The 20,963-nt window shown below is 47.1% G+C and overlaps 1 protein-coding gene across 1 annotated transcript; it reads left to right on the top strand.

Annotated features, from left to right (window-relative positions):
* Nucleotides 1-2,124: 2,124 nt before the first annotated feature.
* On the top strand, nt 2,125-20,963 carry fgg (fibrinogen gamma chain). The gene is made up of 9 exons (XM_078407393.1): nt 2,125-2,280; nt 2,380-2,421; nt 2,516-2,696; nt 2,810-2,894; nt 9,233-9,363; nt 11,311-11,444; nt 11,537-11,721; nt 15,896-16,173; nt 20,635-20,963. Exons 1-9 carry the CDS (start codon nt 2,173-2,175, stop codon nt 20,817-20,819), a joined length of 1,329 nt encoding a protein of 442 aa, XP_078263519.1. The 5' UTR covers nt 2,125-2,172; the 3' UTR covers nt 20,820-20,963.

Here is a 20,963-nt window from a genome sequence, read left to right on the forward strand (position 1 = left end):
ACGACTCTTGGAATCCAGGGTAAATAAGCCGATTTTTTGTAAAATTGGTTTATAGACAATAGACAATAGGTGCAGGAGGAGGCCATTCGGCCCTTCAAGCCAGCACCACCATTTAATGTGATCATGGCTGATCATTCTCAATCAGTACCCCGTTCCTGCCTTCTCCCCATACCCCCTGACTCCGCTATCCTTAAGAGCTCTATCTCGCTCTCTCTTGAATGCATTCAGAGAATTGGCCTCCACTGCCTTCTGAAGCAGAGAATTCCACAGATTTACAACTCTCTGAATGAATTTTTTTTTCCTCATCTCCGTTCTAAATGGCCTACCCCTTATTCTTAAACTGTGGCCCCTGGTTCTGGACTCCCCCAACATTGGGAACATGTTTCCTGCCTCTAACGTGTCCAACCCCTTAATAATTTTATATGTTTCGATAAGATCTCCTCTCATCCTTCTAAATTCCAGTGTATACAAGCCTAGTCGCTCCAGTCTTTCAACGTAGCAATAGGAGGCAGAGGCTGATGGTAGAGGGTTGCTTTGGCAATCGGATGCCCCTCAGGATCGGTGCTGGGACCCCATGCTTTTGTAATAAACATGAATGGCTTTATGTGGACACAGGAGGCACGGTCAGTAAGTTCACTAATGACACGAAGATCAGTAGAATTATTGATCGCGTGAAAGGTGGTCTTTAGCTGTAGAAAGATATCAAGGGGGTCGTGAAATAAGCTGCCAAGTGGCAGATGGAGTTTAATCCAGACGAAAGTGAGTGATGATTTATTTTGGTGGTATTAATGAGGTTAAGATATCCACCATGAATGGTAAGGGATTATCAGAGTATTGATGAACAGAGCGACTTCAGAGTTTAAATCCACAGGTACTTGCAGGTGGCAATACAAGTAGATAGTGGGCGGTCACAATGGCGCAGCGGTAGAGTTATAGACAATAGACAATAGACAATAGGTGCAGGAGTAGGCCATTCGGCCCTTCGAGCCAGCACCGCCATTCAATGTGATCATGGCTGATCATTCTCAATCATTACCCCGTTCCTGCTTTCTCCCCATACCCCCTGACTCCACTATCCTTAAGAGCTCTATCTAGCTCTCTCTTGAATGTATTCAGAGAATTGGCCTCCACTGCCCTCTGAGGCAGAGAATTCCACAGAATCACAACTCTCTGCCTTACAGCGAATGCAGCGCCGGAGACCCGGGTTCCATCCCGACTACGGGTGCTGTCTGTACCGAGTTTGTACGTTCTCCCCGTGACCTGGCGTGGGTTTTCTCCGAGATCTTCGGCTTCCTCCCACACTCCAAAGACGTGCAGGTTTGTAGGTTAATTGGCTCGGTAAATGTAAAAATTGTCCCTAGAGGGTGTAGGATAGTGTTAATGTGCGGGGATCGCTGGTCGGCGCGGACCCGGTGGGCCGAAAGGGCCTGTTTCCGCGCGGTATCTCTAAACTAATCCAAACTAAATAATGTGTTTAGGGTGACATCTAGAATACTGGTCTTCAGTCGTTAGAGGACTGAGTACAGAAATAGTTGTAGTTGTGCTCCAACTGTGTAAAACGTTGGTCAGATCTCGCTGGGGTATAGTGCGCAGTTCCGTTCACCATGCTAAAAGAAGGTATCACAAAATGCTGGAGTAACTCAGCAGGTCAGGCAGCGTCTAGGAGAGGGGGAATGGGCGACGTTTCGGCTCGAGACCCTCGTGCTAAGAGAAGGATGCGATAATGCTGAAGAAGGGGCGGAGGGGATTGGCCAGGATGTGGCCTGGGATGGAGCTGTTCAGATGTGAGGAAACTGGGGGGCCGAGGTTAGTTGCCCCTGGACGGGAGAAGTCCATGAGGGGCCATGGTTGAGGAGACGATCGGAATGTAGATAGGGTAGATTGCAAGAACCTTTACTCCACCTCAAAGGGAGTTAAAACCATTGCCATTGATTTAGGGCAAGGGAGAATTAGAACGGCGACGAGGGGGACCTTCTTCACCTAGAGAATGCAATCATTTGGATTGCTCTTGCCCATCCTCCTGGCTATTTGCAGCAACGCCTGTGAGTCAAAGGCCATGAACTCGTTCAATGTGTGCTCTGTAATGGATCTTTCACAATCAATGTGAGCTGTTATTAACAAGTACTCAGGGACTGAACAAGATAAAACAGCTCTGGGGACTCAGTTCATTCAATGGGCACAGTGAGGGCATCTTTATTGGATCATATCATGTCGGGAACAAAGAGAAAATGCTTACCTTTCCTGCTCGTTCAACTGATTGCATTTTCAACTGTTAAGGCTGTAAGTGTCTTTCTGGACTTAGTGCACAATTTTGTTTTTAAAAGGTTGATTTTGCGTCAGAGAACTTATGGTGAATTGTTGCTTGGTTTTTAATAACAGGTTTCACCAGGGATTCCTTGCTGCATCTTAGACAAGCGCTTTGTAAGTTGACATTTTCTCACAGACTATCACAACCTTTCGAGACGCAAGTATCGATATATCATTCGGTTTATTATATTCTTTTGTGACAATTTAGGGGGAGTTTTGCCCAACAACATGTGGTGTCAGCAATTTCTTTCAAAATTACCAAAGTGGTGTTAACAGAGAACTAGAGAATATGGAAAATCAGTTGGATCGTGTTCATAACGTGACCTCTATAACCAAAACTACAATTGAGAACGTCGTTCAAACAAATACTATCATGAAGAAACAACCAGGTAATAACTCCAGTAGCTTAACGTACACATGAAATATCAATCTATTTTCTTAAAACTCTTCCAGAATGACTTCTAGTCTGCTTGAAATGTTCTACTTTCTTATATTTTGATAGACAATTACATCCAAAGAATAAGGGAAATCCAGTCAGAGATTCTGAAGTTCGAAAGAATCAGTGGAGAGAAAATTTTTGAATTAGAGTAAGTTCACCATTATTTATTGTCAGAATGATGAAGTGAAGAAAAGATATTTTACATCATTGCGCGGAATGAATCAGCTAAGTAGCAACGAATTGTGTTAAGAATTATTTAATTTTTGAACATTTTTTCTCCAAAGGGGAACTGCAAAAGGCTCTTGAAAAGGGGCCATCCGTAAATCTGAAGTAAAAGTGTAATCTTATGGAAATATAGAGCAGGCTGTTCGTGTTTTTATCAATGAGATAAAATGAGTTACTGCTTCTAATCTGACAGTTATACCCGGGGAAGCGTTTGCGCCAGAATTAATCGTAATTAATGTATAAAAACATACAATACCATGAAAATGTAATGTGCAGAAGGTAGTTGATCGGTCCGCTTAGTTCATGTTATGTCTTTGAACTCTGAGCCGCAATGAAAACCAAAGGCATTGTAGAGACTACTGACTGGAGTAAATACCAGAGTGGAAGTGTGGTGATTGGGAGCACTGATAATTGCAGAGAATGAGAATCCGCCAATATTTTTTGTCACCCACTCAAAGGAGAATGGTCAGCGATAAGTTCATGAATGTGGAGAAAATGAAGGGATGAGGTGTGTTTCCTTAAAAGCAAGGCGTGCATGGTGGATAAAGCTGATGAACTTAGACCCTGCATCAGTGCTTGGGAATATGATGTTGTGGCCATTAGGCGAACTTGATTACAAGAGGGACACAACTGGCACCTCGACGTGCCTGGGTCTCAATGTTTCAGACGAGATGGAGAGGGCAGTAAAAGAGGTAGAGGAGTTAACATAGAAAGTAGGTGCAGGAGGAGGCCATTTGGCCCTTCGAGTCAGCACCGCAGTTACTTTACTAATCAGTGAGAATGTCACTCAGAGAGTACATTCTGGAGGCTACGTTTAATTTAGTTTAGTTTAGTTTAGAGATACAGTGCAGAAACAGGCCTTTCCGGCCCATCGAGTCCGCGCCGACCAGCGATCGCCGCACGTTAACACCATCCTATACCCATTAGGGACAACTTTTACATTTACCAAGCCAATTAACGTACAAACCCCATCTACGTCTTTGGAGTGTGGGAGGAAACCGAAGATCTCGGAGAAAACCCACGCAGGTCACAGGGAGAACGTACAAACTCCGTACAGACGGCACCCGTGGTCGGGATCGAACCCAGGTCTCCGGTGCTGCATTCGCTGTAAGGCGGCAACTCTACCGCTGCGCCACCGTGACTGCCCTAAGGCATTATGGATTGGCTCAAATATAAGATGGGAGCAATTTGGAATTATATTATGGGCCATCCAGTAGCCAGCGGGCAACAGAAGTTTCAGATACGTAAACCGATGATAGGAAGGATGCAAGAACCATAATGTTGTGTAGCGGATAACTTTAAACTTTCCCAATATTGACTGGCACTTACTCAAATAAAGAGGATTAGATGAGGCAGATTTTGTTAGGTGTATCCAAGATTGTTTTTCTTAAGCAGTATCAGGATAGCCCGACACACGGAGGAACCAGAAGGGGCCATGAAATGTCATTGGCAAGTCGGATTAAGGAAAACGTCAAGGCTTTTTACATGTAAGAAAAAAACTGCAGATGCTGGTTAAAATCGAAGGTGGACACAAAATGCTGGAGTAACTCAGCGGGACAGGCGGCATCTCAGGAGAGATGGAATGGGTGACGTTTCGGGTCAAGACCCTTCTTCGGTCTGAAGAAGGGTCTCGACCCGAAACATCACCCATTCCTTCTCTCCCGAGATGCTGCCTGGCCCGCTGAGTTACTCCAGCATTTTGTGTCTGCCAAGGATTTTTATACGTTTATTTAAAAATAAGAGGCCAACCAGGGAGAAGATAGGACCACTCAATGATGAAGGAAGGAACGTATGTTTGGAGTTAGAGGATGTAGGTGAGGCACTGAACGAATGCTTTGCATCTGTATCCACCGAGGAGAAGCACTTGGACAATGCTGGGCCTTTGTGTTGGGAAATAAGCCTGGCCAGGTGACTGGTGGTACGGGAGATGAGCATCTTGGAGATACTACAAAGTTTTAAGATTGTTTCGAATAGGGACAGGTCTGGATGTTGGGGGAAGATAGATTGGGAGCAGTTGTTATTGGGTAAGTCCACTGGTGACATGTGGGTGTTGTTTAAAGTTGTTCCAGAACAAGGGGCCACAGTTTAAGAATAAGGGGTAGGCCATTTAGAACGGAGATGAGGAAAAACTTTTTCATTCAGAGAGTTGCGAATCTGTGGAATTCTCTGCCTCAGAAGGCAGTGGAGGCCAATTCTCTGAATGCATTCAAGAGAGACCTAGATAGAGCTCTTAAGGATAGCGGCGTCAGGGGGTATGGGGAGAAGGCAGGAACGGGGTACTGATTGAGAATGATCAGCCATGATCACATTGAATGGCGGTGCTGGCTCCAAGGGCCGAATGGCCTCCTCCTGCACCTATTGTCTATTGTCCATTGTCCAGCTGATCAAAGTGCATGATCAGCACGTTCCAGTAAGGAGGAGGGATAAAGGATGGGTAAGGTAAGGTAACGTGGACGACTGACTAGATTGTAAACTTAGAGTCATAGAGTGATACAGTGTGGAAACAGGCCCTTCGATCCAACTCGCCCACACCAGCCAACAATGTCCCAGCTACCCTAGTCCCACTTGCCTGCGCTTGGTCCATAACCATCCAAACCTGTCCTATCCATGTACTTGTCCAACTGTTTCTTAAACAGTGGCTTAGCCCCAGCCTCTCCTACCTCCTCCGGCAGCTTGTTCCATCCACCCACCCCCCTCTGTTTGAAAAAGTTACCCCTCGGATTCCTATTAAATCTTTTCCCTTTCACCTTGAACCTATGTCCTCTGGTCCTCGATTCCCCTGCTCTGGGTAAAAGACTCTTGTGCATCTACCCGATCTATTCCTCTCATGATTTTATATACCTCTATAAGATCTCCCTTCATCCTCCTACGCTCCATGGAATAGAGACCCAGCCTACTCAACCTCTCCCTAGAGCTCACACCCTCTAGTCCTGGCAACATCCTTTTAAGAAGGAGGATTCAGATGGGGATTATGAGGAATATAAAGCGTGTAGGAACGAATTTAAGCAGGCGATCAGAAGGGGCCATGAAAGCCATCATGCAGGAGATCAGAAGGGGCCATTGGCAAGTCAGATTAAGGAAAACGGCAAGGCTTTTTTATATATTTGTTTAAAAATAAGAGACTGACCAGGGAGAAAGTAGGACCACTCCACGTTGAAGGAGGGAATCTATGATTGGAGTCAGAGGATGTAGGTGAGGCACTGAACAAATACTTTGCATCTGTGTTCACCGAGGAGAAGGATTTTGAGGACAGTGTGATCGTTGTGGAGAACCCAAATATGCTAGGGCTGTAGTAGATTGAGAAGGACGTGGTGCTGAGGCTCTTGAAGAGCATTAAGGTGGATATGACCCTAGTGCCTGATGGGATGTATCCCAGGTTATTGAGGGAGGCAAGAGAGAAGATTGCAGGGGTCTTGATAAAGATCTTAAGCTACTCTAGCCACAGGTCCTGGAGAGGACTTGGCCAGTGTTGTTCTTTTGTTTAAGAAAGGAAGTAGAGAGAATCCAGGGAACTATAGACCAGTGAGCCTCAGATCAGTGGGTGGGGAAACTATTGGAGAGAATTATTCGAGATAGGATTTCCTCCCATTTGGAAGAGAATTGGCTAATCGGCGATAGCGAACTTAGCTTTGTGCGCAGCAGGTCGTATCTCAATAACAATTCAGTTTTTTGAGGGGGTGACAAAGGAGATTGATGAGGGTAGGAGGAGTGGGTGGTGTTGTGTACATGGATTTTCACGAGGCTCTTGATAATTCAGAAGATTAAGATGTACGGGATTCATAGTGATTTGGCCGTATCGATTCGGAACCGACTTATTCATAGAAGACAGAGGGTTGTGGTGGAAGGTGGATATTCTAGCTGGAGGACTGTGACCAGTGGAGTTCCGTAGGGATCTGTGCTGGGACCTCTGCTGTTTGAGATGTATATATATATATATATATATATAAATGATACAGACATAAATATAGATGGGTTGGTGAGCACGTTTGCCGATGACACCAAAATTGGAGGAGTTGCAGACAGTGGGGAAGGCTGTCAGAAGATTCATCGGGATATAGAACAGCTGTGGAAATGGACAGATAAATGGCAGTTGGAGTTTAACCTGAGCAAGTGCGAGGTGTTGCACTTTGGGAGGTTAAATCTAAGGAGAGAGTACACAGTTAACGACAAGACCCTTAACAGTACTGATGTGCAGAGGGATCTTGGAGCCCAAGTTGATACCTCACTAAAAAAGGTGGCAACACAAGCAGATAGTGTGGTAAACAAGGCATATGGTATGCTTGTCTTCATTGCTAGGGGCATTGAGTACAAGAGTCAGGAAGTCACGATGCAGCTCTGTAGGAATTTGGTCAGGCTGCATTTGGAGTATTGCCAGCAGTTCTGGTCGCCCCATTGCAGGAAGGATGTGGAGGCTTTGGAAACGGGTGCGGAGGAGGTTTACCAGAATGTTGCCTGTGTTAGAGGGTTTCAGCTGCAAGAAGAGGTTGGATAGACTTGCATTGGTTTCTCCAGAACAACGGAGATTGAGGGAAGACTTGATAGAAGTATACAAAAGTACGAGAGGCATAGATAGGGTTGAACTTTCCTCCCAGGGTGGAAATATCCAACTTTGGTGCAGCGGTAGAGTTGCCGCCTTACAACGAATGCAACGCCGGAGACCCGGGTTCCATCCTGACTACGGGTGCTGTCTGCACGGAGTTTGTACGTTCTCCCCGTGACCTGCGTGGGTTTTCGCCGAGATCTTCAGTTTCCTCCCACACTCCAAAGACGTACAGGTATGTAGGTTAATTGGCTTGGTCGATGTGAAAAAATGTCCCTAGTGTGTGTAGGATAGCGTTAGTGTGCGGGGATCGCTGGTCGGCGTGGACCCGGTTGGCTGATAGGACCTGTTTCCACGCTGTTTCTCCAAACTAAAGACTACAGCTGTAAGTTGACAAGGGAAATTCTTAATGGAGAGCAAGGACAGGTTTTTTACATAGAGAGTCGTGGGGGCCTGGAACGCACTGCAAGAAGAGGTTGATAGAGGCATTTAGCGGCTTTTAGATTGGCGCATGGAAGGGCAAGGAATAGAGGGATATGGTTCATGTAGCGGCAGATGAGATCATTTGGAATGGAATGTGACTTGGCACAGTGAAATTCGTTGCTGCATAGCCAATGTATACAAATGGCAGCCATTGATGGCGCTGACGAAGTTACAAAGCACTCCGGTGCCTCCTTTTGTTCTCCCCCCCCTTGCCCCCCCACACTGGATCCCTATTGTCCCCTCCCCCCACCTCCTTCACGGCGGTCTCCCCACGCCGGCTCCTCCATTGTTCTTCCCCTCCCCCCTCAGGGCGGTTCCTCCACGCACTCATTGATCGTCGACCGTGGGTCGACCCACGATGCAGTGTTGCTGCCACGAGGCTTTGCCGCCGCCGACGAGGCCCCATCGTCGCGAGGCCTAACCGCCGCAGCCGAGGCCTCCCCGCTGTCGACGCCCCACTTCACGCCTCTGTGGTGCCGACCCGGGCCCCAGCCGCGGCCTCCGTCGGCCACTCCGCCGACCTGGACTTCGACCCGCGAGCCCCCGGCTCCTCCGTCCGACCTGGGAGGCCCCGGCCGGGCCTAGACCCAGGCTTCCACGCGGCGATCCGGGAGGCACCGAGACCGCAGCGCCTCGATAAAACGCCTCCGGCCGCGTTCCCAGTCCACAGCCGCGGCCCGACCGTCGGGAAGCCTTCCGGCTTTTAACTCGGTTTTATCAATAGGTAGAAGTCTCGACCCGCTACGTCACCCATACCTTCTCTCCAGAGATGCTGCCTGACCCGCTGAGTCACTCCAGCACTTTTCTGTCTACCTTCGATTTATAGCAGCATCTGCATTTTTTTCCTACACTGGTTAAATCATTGGATCATTTTAACTTGGGATCATGCTCAGCACAAACATTGTGGGCCGAAGGGCCCATTCCTGTACTGTACTGTACTGTTCCGTTTGTGGAAACTGGTGTACTGTCTGACATCATTCGCACCTAAATTGCACAGCGTCACCTGGTCATCAGGTAGAGAGCTGGATAGAGCTCTTAAGGATAGCGGAGTCAGGGGGTATGGGGAGAAGGCAGGAACGGGGTACTGATTGAGAATGATCAGCCATGACCACATTGAATGGTGGTGCTGGCTCGAAGGGCCGAATGGCCTACTCCTGCACCTATTTTCTATTGTCAGGTAATTATACCTATTGTCTCTGCACAAATGACATGCCTAAATGTTTCTTTATTTTTAACAGGCAATTGGAACACATAGTTACATCAAACGATGAACAAATTAAAAGCTTAAAGACACTAACCAGTCAGCTTCATACCAGATGCAGTGAGTCGTGTGAAGATACAACTCAAATCCACGAAATCACAGGTCAAGGTTGGCATCCCCGTTTAAATCATTATTTTTGTCTGTTTCTTCCTCTTGTTTTACATTTACTCGTTTTTCTGAATCTGGGTGGAGCTCGCAAGGTAGCATTTATGTTGGTGGCCAAGGACAAGTGTTTGGATTCACTCGATGTAGAGACATAGAAAATAGGTGCAGGAGGAGGCCATTCGGCCCTCCGAGCCAGCACCGCCATTCATTGTGAAGTGTTCAGGGAAGATTTACGAGGATGTTGTCAGGACTAGAGGGTCTGAGCTATGGGGAGAGGTTGAGTTGGCTTGGACTCTATTCCTTGGAGCGCAGGAGGATGAGGGGTGATCTTATAGAGGTGTATAAAATCATGAGAGGAATAGATCGGGTAGATGCACAAAGTCTCTTGCCCAGAGTAGGTGAATCGATGACCAGAGGACATAGGTTTAAGGCGAAGGGGGAAAGATTTAATAAGAATCTCAGGGGTAACTTTTCACACAAAGGGTGGTGGGTGTATGGAACAAGGCAGTTAAGGCAGGGACTATCCCAATATTTAAGAAACAGTTAGACAGGTACATGCATGGGACAGGTTTGGAGGGATACGGGGCAAATGCGGGCAGGTGGGACTAGTGTAGCTGGGACATGTTGGCCGGTGTGGGCGAGTTGGGTGGAAGGGCCCGTTTCCACACTGTATCACTCTATGATTCTATCACCCATCCATGTTTCCCCGGGACCGCTGTCTGAACTGCAGAGTTACTCCAGCATTCTGTGTCTTTTTTTTCTGTAAACCAGCACCTGCAGTTCCTTATTTCTACAAAATGGATTGCTTCCTTTGCCAACAAGTTGGGAAATGGAAATGGAACATTGTGTAATAATTAGTGAACATCCCTACCTCTGACCTTCTGATAAATAATGGTCTTTGATGAAGCAACTGTTATTTATATTTCAAAGGTCACCCAGAACTCAATTTATTCTCCAGTTGGGTGGTTTAATAATTTACTCTATTAACTTATTCTCAGTTACACAAGTTTTTTTTCCCCCCCAACAACATCCCTAAAATTACCGAAATCCTATAAATCCCAGTCCAACAATGCCTTGGATTTAAGATATTTGTCCTGCGTGTCAGTTCTGTTTCCAACTCCCACGGACAAGTTCTTCATTATATTTATTCCACCATTATCTATATATTGGCCATTGGCAAATTTCTGAGTGTTGCCATTGAAAAATATCGAGTTGATATTAATGCAATTATGAACCCATTATATTCCACCAAGATGCAGGACTGAACGCCATAGGAGATCCTTCTTCCCCTGCGACTATCATACTGTACCACTACTCCCCCTTCTGTCGTGGGGTAGACTGAGACTGACTCCCCTTCCACCCCCCCCACCCACCCCCAATCTTTGCACATCCCCAATCGTTTCCACTCGTCACTTTAATTTCATGTTTCATGCATTTTGTGTTTATATGTTTTTGCGACTGTTGCCAGATCAATTTCCCTCCTGGGATAAATAAAGGTCTATCGTCTCCTGTCGTAATCAGCCTTTGCAAAATCTAACAACCTTGTTGAAATTTGCATTTTGCAATTTTTTAATCTGCAATATTTCATCACCAAGTGTCCATTCAGTTGCCCAAGGATTCAGACATTCCTTTCCATGGTTCACGGTCTTGCACAGTAAACACTGCACAGTACGCAGCCTCGAAATTACACATTTTCTTTTAAACTCTCCTTTTTTAATCTCCCTCGGGTGGCAAATTGTGCATGATCACAGTGCTTCGAGGGTCATTGTGGCGTTTCCCAATGTCAGGGGCAATATCTGTATGCGTTATCGTTGAACAACGTGCTCCTATATATTGGCCATTGCTGAATTTCTGAGTTTTGCCATCGGAAAAAATATATATTGAGTTGATATGAATGAAATCATGAACTTACTGGAATCTGTCAATGAGCTACAGTGTGATTCTATTTAGACTGCCAAGATGTCGCCGACAAAGGTGCAACAACTAGTGGTCTTTACTACATCCAGCCACTGAAAGCCCGCCGTCAGTTTTTGGTGTACTGTGACATAGACTCGGCAGGGAGAGGTTGGACAGTACTACAGAGGGTACGTACGTACGTACGTTGTCTCCACACCTAAGCTGTTCACGGGCGGAGTTGTTTTAAGTCCACTGTGAATTTTGATCTACTTTCTTTCAGAGACTCGACGGCACGGTGGACTTCTCTCAAAACTGGGTTCCCTACAAGGAAGGATTTGGGTACTTGTCACCTGGAGATAGTACCGAATTCTGGCTTGGCAATGAAAAGATACATTTAATAACTGTGCAGAGCAGGGGGCCCTATTTGCTCCAGATTACTCTGAAGGACTGGTCAGGTGAACGGAGGTGAGGTTTGATTTTATTCACAACATGCTGGAGTAACTCAGCGGGTCAGGCAGCATCTCGGGAGAGAAGGAATGGGCGACGTTTTGGGTCGAGACCCTTCTTCAGGGGGGTGGGACAAAGGAAGGATATAGGTGGAGACAGGAAGACAGTGGGAGATCTGGGAAGGGGGAGGGGAAGAGAGGGACAGAGGAACTATCTAAAGTTGGAGAAGTCGATGTTCATACCACTGGGCTGCAAGCTGCCCAGGCGAAATATGAGGCCCAATTTCCGGTGGGCCTCACTATGGCACTGGAGGAGGCCCATGACAGAAAGGTCAGACTGGGAATGGGAGGGGAAGTTTAAGTGCTCGGCCACCGGGAGATCAGATTGGCTAACGCGGACCGAGTGCAGGTGTTGAGCGAAGCGATCGCCAAGCCTGCGTTTGGTTTCTAATCGGCAATAAAATGCATGTGCCATCATGCATAAAGAATCTTTAAAAATACCGTACAGAATCAGTTTTTAAAACATCGATGTTTGATGTTCTTAGTTTAGTTTAGTTTAGAGATACAGCGCGGAAACAGGCCCTTTCGGCCCACTGGGTCCGCACCGACCAGTGATCCCCGTACACTAACACCATCTTACACACACTAGGGACAATGTTTACATTTACCAAGCCAATCAACCTACATACCTGCACGTCTTTGGGGTGTGGGAGGGAAACGAAGATCTCGGAGGAAAACCACGCAGGTCACGGGGAGAACGTACAAACTCCATACAGACATTAAAGGATTGGACAGGCTAGATGCAGGGAAAATGTTCCCTATGTTGGGGGAGTCCAGAACCAGGGTTTGCAGTTTAAGAATAAAGGGGAGGCCATTTAGGACTGAGATGAGGAAAAACTTCTTCACCCAGAGAGTTGTGAATCTGTGGAATTCTCTGCCGCAGAAGGCAGTGGAGGCCAATTCACTGGATGTTTTCAAGAGAGAGTTAGATTTAGCTCTTCGGGCTAAAGGAATCAAGGGATATGGGGAGAAAGCAGGAACGGGGCACTGATTTTAGATGATCAGCCATGATCATATTGAATGGCTCGACGGGCCGAATGGCCTACTCCTGCACCTATTTTTCGATGTTTCGATGTTTCTATGACACATACAAAGTTTCTTCTGCTCACCATGTCTTGCCAACCACTAAGTCCATCTACGTTAATGTATTTTATCAGTATTGGCCCATAGCCTGGCATGCATCTACTTATCCAGATGCTTGAAACATATTGTGAGAGTACCTGCCTCCATCTATTCTCAGGCAGTGTGTTCCATTTTCAAGATGATCAAATTGGTTCTCTAATCTCCTCTTAATAGTTTAGTTTAGAGATACAGCGCGGAAACAGGCCCCTTTCGGCCCACCATGTCCGCGCCGACCAGCGATCCCCGCACATTAACACTATCCTGCACCCACTAGGGACATTTTTTACATTTACCAAGCCAATTAACCTACAAACCTGTACGTCTTTGGAGTGTGGGAGGAAACCGAATATCTCGTAGAAAACCCACACAGGTCACGGGGAGAACGTACAAACTCCGTACAGACAGCACCCGTAGTCGGGATGGAACCCGGATCTCCGGCGCTGCATTCGCTGTAAGGCAGCAACCCTACCGCTGCGCCACCATGACCGCCCTTTTCTACTATTTGCTTTTTGGTTTAATTAGTCACATATCTATAGAATCTACTTTTTCTTTTAGCCCTTTTCCAGCTTCTAATTGTTTCTTACCAATTTCCAGCCTTTTATTGACACCACAACATTAAACTAGAGTCCTGCTCGCTTGATGTGGCTACCTTTTGAGAAACCCACTCCTCCTTAATATTCCCACACAGCACCAGTAAGTTTCATGAAGGAGTTAAGTGCTTTGGTTTTGTGATGGGGCCACATACATTGTTGCAAGCCTTGATACACAAGTTCACAAGTTATAGGAGTAGAATTAGGCCATTCGGCCCATCGAGCCCACTCCGCCATTCATTCATTCATGGCCTCCCAATCCCATTTTCCTGCCATCTCCCCGTAACCCTTGACACCCGTTCTAATCAAGAATGTGTCTATCTCTGCCTTAAAAATATCCACTGACTTGACCTCCACAGCCCTCTGTGGCAATGAGTTCCGCAGATTAACTACCCTCTGACTAAAGAAGTTCCTCATCACCTCCTTTCTAAAAGAGCACCCATTAATTCTGAGTCTGTGACCTCTGGTCCTAGACTCTCCCACTAGTGGAAACATCCTCTCCACATCCACTCTACCTATGTCATTCTTTATTCTGTAAGTTTCAATGTGGTCCCCCCTCAACCTTCTAAACTCCAGCGAGTTCAGGCCCAATGCTGTAAAGCGCTCAAGAAAACTGCGGGATCTTTATCAGTTGGGCACGTGAGCCAAAATGATTGATGGAATTTAATTCAGTTATGCGCAAAGTGTTACGTCAAGCGCTGTTGGGCCAGGGTAGGGCCTTCACCATGAATAGTAGGGCCCTGGGAAGTGTTGTCGAGCAGCGGGATCTCAGAGTAGATGTACATGTAATAGTTGTACAAGGCATTGGTGAGGCAGCCCCTGGGGCATTGAGTTCAGGTTTGGTCACCCAAATATTGGAAAAAATATGATATCAGGTTGGAAAGGGTACAGAGAAGAGCTGCAAGGATGTCACCAGGCCTGAACTGTGGGGAGAGATTGAGATGGGTAAGACTTTATTCCTTAGAATGGCACAGCGGTAGAGTTGCTGCCTTACAGCGAATGCAGCGCCGGAGACCCGGGTTCCATCCCGACTACGGGTGCTGTCTGTACGGAGTCTGCACGTTCTCCCCCCGACCTGCGTGGGTTTTCTCCGAGATCTTCAGTTTCCTCCCTCACTCCAAAGACGTGCAGGTTTGTAGGTTAATTGGCTTGGTAAACGTAAACATTGTCCCTTGTGTGTATAGGATAGTGTTAAGTGCGGGAATCGCTGGTCGGCGCGGACCCGGTGGGCCGAAAGGGCTTGTTTCCGCACTGTATCTCTGCACTAAAGAATGTAGGAGGCTGATGGGAGATCTTATAGAGGTGTATAAAGTCACGAGGTAGGGTAAATAACAGTCGTAAGCTGGCACTTTGAGTACAAGAGTTTTACGCACCGTCAGGATTGGCTATTTTTTAATTTCGTTGTACTCGTTGCAATGACAATAAATGAATATTATTATTATTATTATTAAAAGTACCATTAGCAAATTTGCAGTTGATACAAAGCTGGGTGGAAGTGTGAACTGTGAGGAAGATGCTATGAGGTTGCAGGGTGACTTGGACAGGTTGTGTGAGTGGGCGGATGCATGGCAGATGCAGTTTAATGTGGATAAGTGTGAGGTTATCCACTTTGGTGGTAAGAATAGGAAGGCAGAGTATTATCTGAATGCTGTCAAGTTAGGAACAGGGGACGTACAACGAGATCTGGGTGTCCTAGTGCATCAGTCACTGAAAGGAAGCATGCAGGTACAGCAGGCAGTGAAGAAAGCCAATGGAATGTTGGCCTTCATAACAAGAGGAGTTGAGTATAAGAGCAAAGAGGTCCTTCTGCAGTTGTACAGGGCCCTAGTGAGACCGCACCTGGAATACTGTGTGCAGTTTTGGTCTCCAAATTTGAGGAAGGATATTCTTGCTATTGAGGGCGTGCAGCGTAGGTTTACTAGGTTAATTCCCGGAATGGCGGGACTGTCATATGTTGAAAGACTGGAGCGACTAGGCTTGTATACACTGGAATTTAGAAGGATGAGAGGAGATCTTATCGAAACGTATAAGATTATTAAGGGGTTGGACACGTTAGAGGCAGGAAACATGTTCCCAATGTTGGGGGAGTCCAGAACAAGGGGCCACAGTTTAAGAGTAAGGGGGTTTTAGAACCGAGATGGGGAAAAACCTTTTTCAGTCAGAGAGTTGTGAATCTGTGGAATTCACTGCCTCAGAAGGCAGTGGAGGCCAATTCTCTGAATGCATTCAAGAGAGAGCTAGATGGAGCTCTTAAGGATAGCGGAGTCAGGGGGTATGGGGAGAAGGCAGGAACGGGGTACTGATTGAGAATGATCAGCCATGATCACATTGAATGGCAGTGCTGGCTCGAAGGGCTGAATGGCCTCCTCCTGCACCTATTGTCTATTGTCTATTGACTACCATTACTTTATCCCCATCCAGAATTGCTCGCTATATGGGCTTCAAAGTGGGAAGTGAGGCGGACAACTTTCGCCTGCGCTACAGCTACTACGACGGAGGTGATGCTCTGGATGCCTTTGATGGCTTTGACTTTGGGGATGACGTAAGCAGTAAATTCTACACAGCCCACAACGGGATGCAGTTCAGCACCCCGGACGTGGACAACGACAAGTACGAGGCCAGCTGTGCCTACCAAGATCAGTCCGGCTGGTGGATGAACAAATGCCATGCGGCAAACCTTAACGGCCGCTATCACCACGGTAAGCCTCCTCATGCACGCCTCGTAAATCAATGCGAACAGGCACGACTTGGAAATCAGCTACAGGACAGGCAGAATCTGCCGGAAAGCGTCAACTACGGGCACTCTGAGGCACCAGTGGCCACTTTGGATTGTCGTAGTTGACATACGAAAGAAAAGAAGTTCCCATGAGTTTTTATTGTCATGTGTACCGAGGTACAGTGAAAAGTTTTAGTTTGCGCGCTATCCAGTCAAAGAAAAGACGCTTGGTGAGGGATTCTGGGGACATGCCAAACTTTCTAAAAGCCCCTGTCCCACTTAGGTGATTGTTTAGGCGACTACAGGTGACCAGGCTGTCGCCACACGGTTGCCGGGGTGTCGCCTGTGCGGTCGTGAGTCGTCTCCAAAGAGTTGTAGCGTTTTTCTGGTCGTCGCTGGATTTTCAGAATGTTGAAATTTTTTCGCCGACAGTGGGTTTGACGCCAATGAGCGTAGCTTGACGTCTCCTGACGGGGGCGCTGTCGTAGGTTGTCGCCAGGTGACGTAGGTTGTCGCCGGTGCTGACTTCGGTGAATTCCATTGGCGACTACCTACGTCAACCTACGTCAACCGGCGACAGGTACCGGCGTCAAAACCCGAGGCCAAAATGACGTGAAATGTCTTCAGTTGTCGCCGTGGCTTGTCGCGGGTGGACGTAGGTTGACTTCGGATGTCGTAGGTTGTCGCCTGTGTGGTCGTAGGTTGTCGTAGGTGCGGTCGTAGGTGGACGTCCTAAGTCGCGACGACTGGATCGCCGGTTGTCGGTAGCTTGCCGTAGCTTGACGTCGTCTAGGTGGTAGGTTGTTGTAGCTTGTCGTAGACATTGTCGTGGGGGGGGGGGTCCAGTCACCCTTTTTTCGGCGACCTGCTACGACTATGACAGTCGCCGGCAGTCACCTTGGAAATCACCTAAGGGGGACAGGCACTAAGCCTTCTATGGAAGTAGTGGTGTTGGTGTGCTTTCATGGCCAAAGCTTTGACATGGTCGTCGTGGACAAACTGCAGGTGATATGTTGAAAGACTGGAGCGACTAGGCTTGTATACACTGGAATTTAGAAGGATGAGAGGGGATCTTATCGAAACGTATAAGATTATTAAGGGGTTGGACACGTTAGAGGCAGGAAACATGTTCCCAATGTTGGGGGAGTCCAGAACAAGGGGCCACAGTTTAAGAATAAGGGGTAGGCCATTTAGAACTGAGATGAGGAAAAACTTTTTCAGTCAGAGAGTTGTGAATCTGTGGAATTCTCTGCCTCAGAAGGCAGTGGAGGCCAATTCTCTGAATGCATTCAAGAGAGAGCTAGATAGAGCTCTTAAGGATAGCAGAGTCAGGGCGTATGGGGAGAAGTCAGGAACGGGGTACTGATTGAGAATGATCAGCCATGATCACATTGAATGGCGGTGCTGGCTCAAGGGGCCGAATGGCCTCCTCCTGCACCTATTGTCTGTTGATATTTATTCCTCGGAACATGAACCTTTTGATCATAATAATAATAATAATAATACATTTTATTTATATAGCGCTTTTCATATACTCAAAGACGCTTTACAGAGATTTTGAGAACATAGGGAAATTAATAAATAGATAAATAAGTAAATAAATAAATGAACAGAGAAAGGAGACAGAAGGTGAGGTGACCTTCAGTGGTTGAAGGCAGTACTGAACAGGTGAGACTTCAGCGATGTTTTGAATGTGGTGAGTGTGGGGGAGTCTCTAACGGTTTGGGGTAGTGAGTTCCATAGGGTGGGAGCAGCGATGGAGAAAGCCCTGTCCCCCCAGGATCTGAGTTTAGTCCGGATGTGGGGGGATAGGAGATTGGCAGCGGCAGAGCGGAGGGTGCAGGTGGGAGTGTGCCTGTGGAGGAGGTCGGTCAGGTAGGATGGGGCCAGGTTATGGAGGGCTTTGTAGGTTATGAGGAGGATTTTGTACTGGATTCTCTGGGGGATGGGGAGCCAGTGGAGTTTGTAAAGGACAGGGGTGATATGGTCACGGATCGAGGTGTGTGTGAGTAGACGGGCAGCGGAGTTTTGAATGTATTGAAGTTTATTGATGATTTTTGAGGGTGCGCCATAGAGGAGGCTGTTGCAGTAGTCCAGACGGGAGGTGATGAAGGCGTGGATGAGGGTTTCTGCCGCTGTGGAGGAGAGGGATGGACGGAGACGGGCAATGTTTTTGAGGTGGAAGAAGGCTGTCTTTGTGATGTGTTTGATGTGTTTGTCGAAGGAGAGGGTTTGATCAAGGATGATTCCAAGATTCCTTGTGAGGTGAGGTGGATACTGGGAGACCATCAATGTTGAGGATGAAGTCTCTACTTCGGCACCATTGATGTGTACTGCTTCACTTCCTGAAGTCAGTCACAATTCCCTTTGTCCGACCGAGATTGATGGAGATTTGTTGGCTCAGCACCAAGCTAATTGGTTCTCAATCGCCTTTTCACACCCCGCCTCGTCATTATTCAACACCGGGCCCACTCGCCACCCATTCCTCCTCTCCAGAGATGCTGCCTGAGCCGCTGAGTTACTCCAGCACTCTGTGTCCATGTTCTCCAGAGATGCTGCCTGAGCCGCTGAGTTACTCCAGCACTCTGTGTCCATGTTCTCCAGAGATGCTGCCTGAGCCGCTGAGTTACTCCAGCACTCTGTGTCCATGTTCTCCAGAGATGCTGCCTGACCCGCTGAGTTACTCCAACATTTTGTGTCTATCTTGTGAGGCTTGAATCCACACCCAAATGAAATAGTAGACACAAAATGCTGGAGTAACTCAGCGGGTCAGGCAGCATCTCGGGAGAGAAGCAATGGGTGACGTTTTGTGTCAAGATCCTTCATCAGTCTGCAGAAGGGTCTCGACCCGAAACGTCACCCATTCCTTCTCTCCCAAGATGCTGCCTGACTCGCTGAGTTACTCTAGCATTTTGTGTCTACCTTCGATTTCAACCAGCAACTGCAGTTTTTTTCCTACCCAGGTGAATTAGTTATGGGTTCTGTCAAATGAGTCCCTTGAGGAACAGAATAAATTTTGAGAAATATTTGACATAGAAGGATGCAATCCTAATGAGGACAAATCAGACTAGTGCGGATGGATTAAAAGGTTAGCATTAATGTCATGGACTAAAGGGGCTGTGGCTGTGCTGTGCTGGGCAATCTCACGATTCCTTGCGAACTAACTGGTCTGTATTTAATCAAGTAATCTGTTCCTTTTTTAAATTAATGACTATACATTAGCGTACAATACGATGCGATACAATAGAACTTTATTTATCACAGGAGGGGAATTGGTCTGCCAACAGTCATAAAACACAAGATACATGAAACATGAAATAATGGAGATGAGTGGAAAGTCTAGAGTTGGGGATGTGCAAAGTTTGGGTGGAGTGGGAGGTGGGGAGGGGAGTCAGTCTACCCCACAACAGAAGGGGGAGGTGTTGTACAGTTTGACAGCCCCAGGGAAGAAGGATCTCCTGTGGCGTTCGTTCTGTGCTGCATCTTGGTGGGACCAGTCTGTTGCTGAAGGTGCTCCTCAGGTTGACCAGTGTGTCATGGAGGGGGTGAGCTGTATTGTCCAGGATGCTCTGCAGTTTGAGGAGCATCCTCCCCTCCAAGACCCCCTCCCGTGAACCCAACTCCGCCCCCAGGACAGAGCCAGCCTTCATGATTGCCAGTCCTCCAATCCTCTGGTAGCATTCCTGCAGCCAAGGGACATTGAGAAAAATATTGGCGGAACTTCTGAAATGGTGCCTCTTGTGACAAGCTGGGATATAGTCTGAGGAACAAAAAATAAGCAGGGAAACATAGAAAATAGGTGCAGGAGTGCAGAAGTTCCACTTGCACTGTCTGTCTGCCTGAAGTTTCTATGAGAAGGTTCCCAAACCATGCTGTGCTGCATCCCGACAAAATGCTTTATTTAATAATCCTACGAAATGCAATAATCCTAGCTTGAATTTCTTGCCCATTCTCCAGCACATCATCACTTGTACAATGCCAACAGCAAAGTCAACTGTTGATTAACCCATCTACTCCGTGTTAATGTTTATGCTTATGTTTGCAAGCACCTCCAACCCCTTAACTTTCCCCTTCACTGCTTGCCTTCAATGATTCCATGTCTCCACGCTGGTCAATTGAATTGCTCCACCTTAGTGACAAAATACCACGACTGACATTTCTATCACTTTCTCCGGAATGACCGACAAACCTGCACGTCTTTGGGGTGTGGGAGGAAACCGGAGCACCCGCTGAAAACCCACGCAGTTAGGGGGAGAGCACGCAAACTCCGTACGGACAGCACCCGTGGTCAGGATCGAACACGGGTCGTGTGCTTCAGAGAAAAATGAGGGGCAGTACATAAATAGCGCGTAATAATTTATTTCTCAGGCACCGGTTTTCATGATATTATTACCGCAGTGTTGCAGGGTGAATTATAACTGCCTGCTGTTCGTTTCTATTTTAGGTGGAACTTACACAGCTGATCAGAGTACAGGTGGATACGATGATGGCATAATCTGGGCAACGTGGCACAATCGCTGGTACTCTCTCAAAGAGACCACAATGAAAGTAATACCATACAGGGCATACGAAAAACTGCGATCCGAAATTGGGCAGGATCAACAAAAGCGAGGCGATGTCAAAATCTAATTACATTTCATGGCAGAGACATACTACAGCTTCTAGCTTTTCACGCCAATGCCTTATGTTTGTATAGCACTCAAAACAGAAGTAAACATGCTATGTTAAACATCATACTGGGTGAGCCAAGAATAAAGACAAGAGTCAAGAGTG

The sequence above is a fragment of the Rhinoraja longicauda genome, chromosome 1 (assembly GCF_053455715.1).
Source record: "Rhinoraja longicauda isolate Sanriku21f chromosome 1, sRhiLon1.1, whole genome shotgun sequence".
Classification (NCBI taxonomy): domain Eukaryota; kingdom Metazoa; phylum Chordata; class Chondrichthyes; order Rajiformes; family Arhynchobatidae; genus Rhinoraja; species Rhinoraja longicauda.

Excerpts from the sequence above, each read along its gene's own strand:
- fgg (XM_078407393.1), top strand. The coding sequence starts at position 2,173 with ATGGGCACAGTGAGGGCATCTTTATTGGATCATATCATGTCGGGAACA. Across the intron at positions 2,281-2,379 it reads CATTTTCAACTGTTAAGGCT|GTTTCACCAGGGATTCCTTG; the intron begins GTAAGTGTCTTT and ends TTTTAATAACAG. Across the intron at positions 2,697-2,809 it reads TATCATGAAGAAACAACCAG|ACAATTACATCCAAAGAATA; the intron begins GTAATAACTCCA and ends ATATTTTGATAG.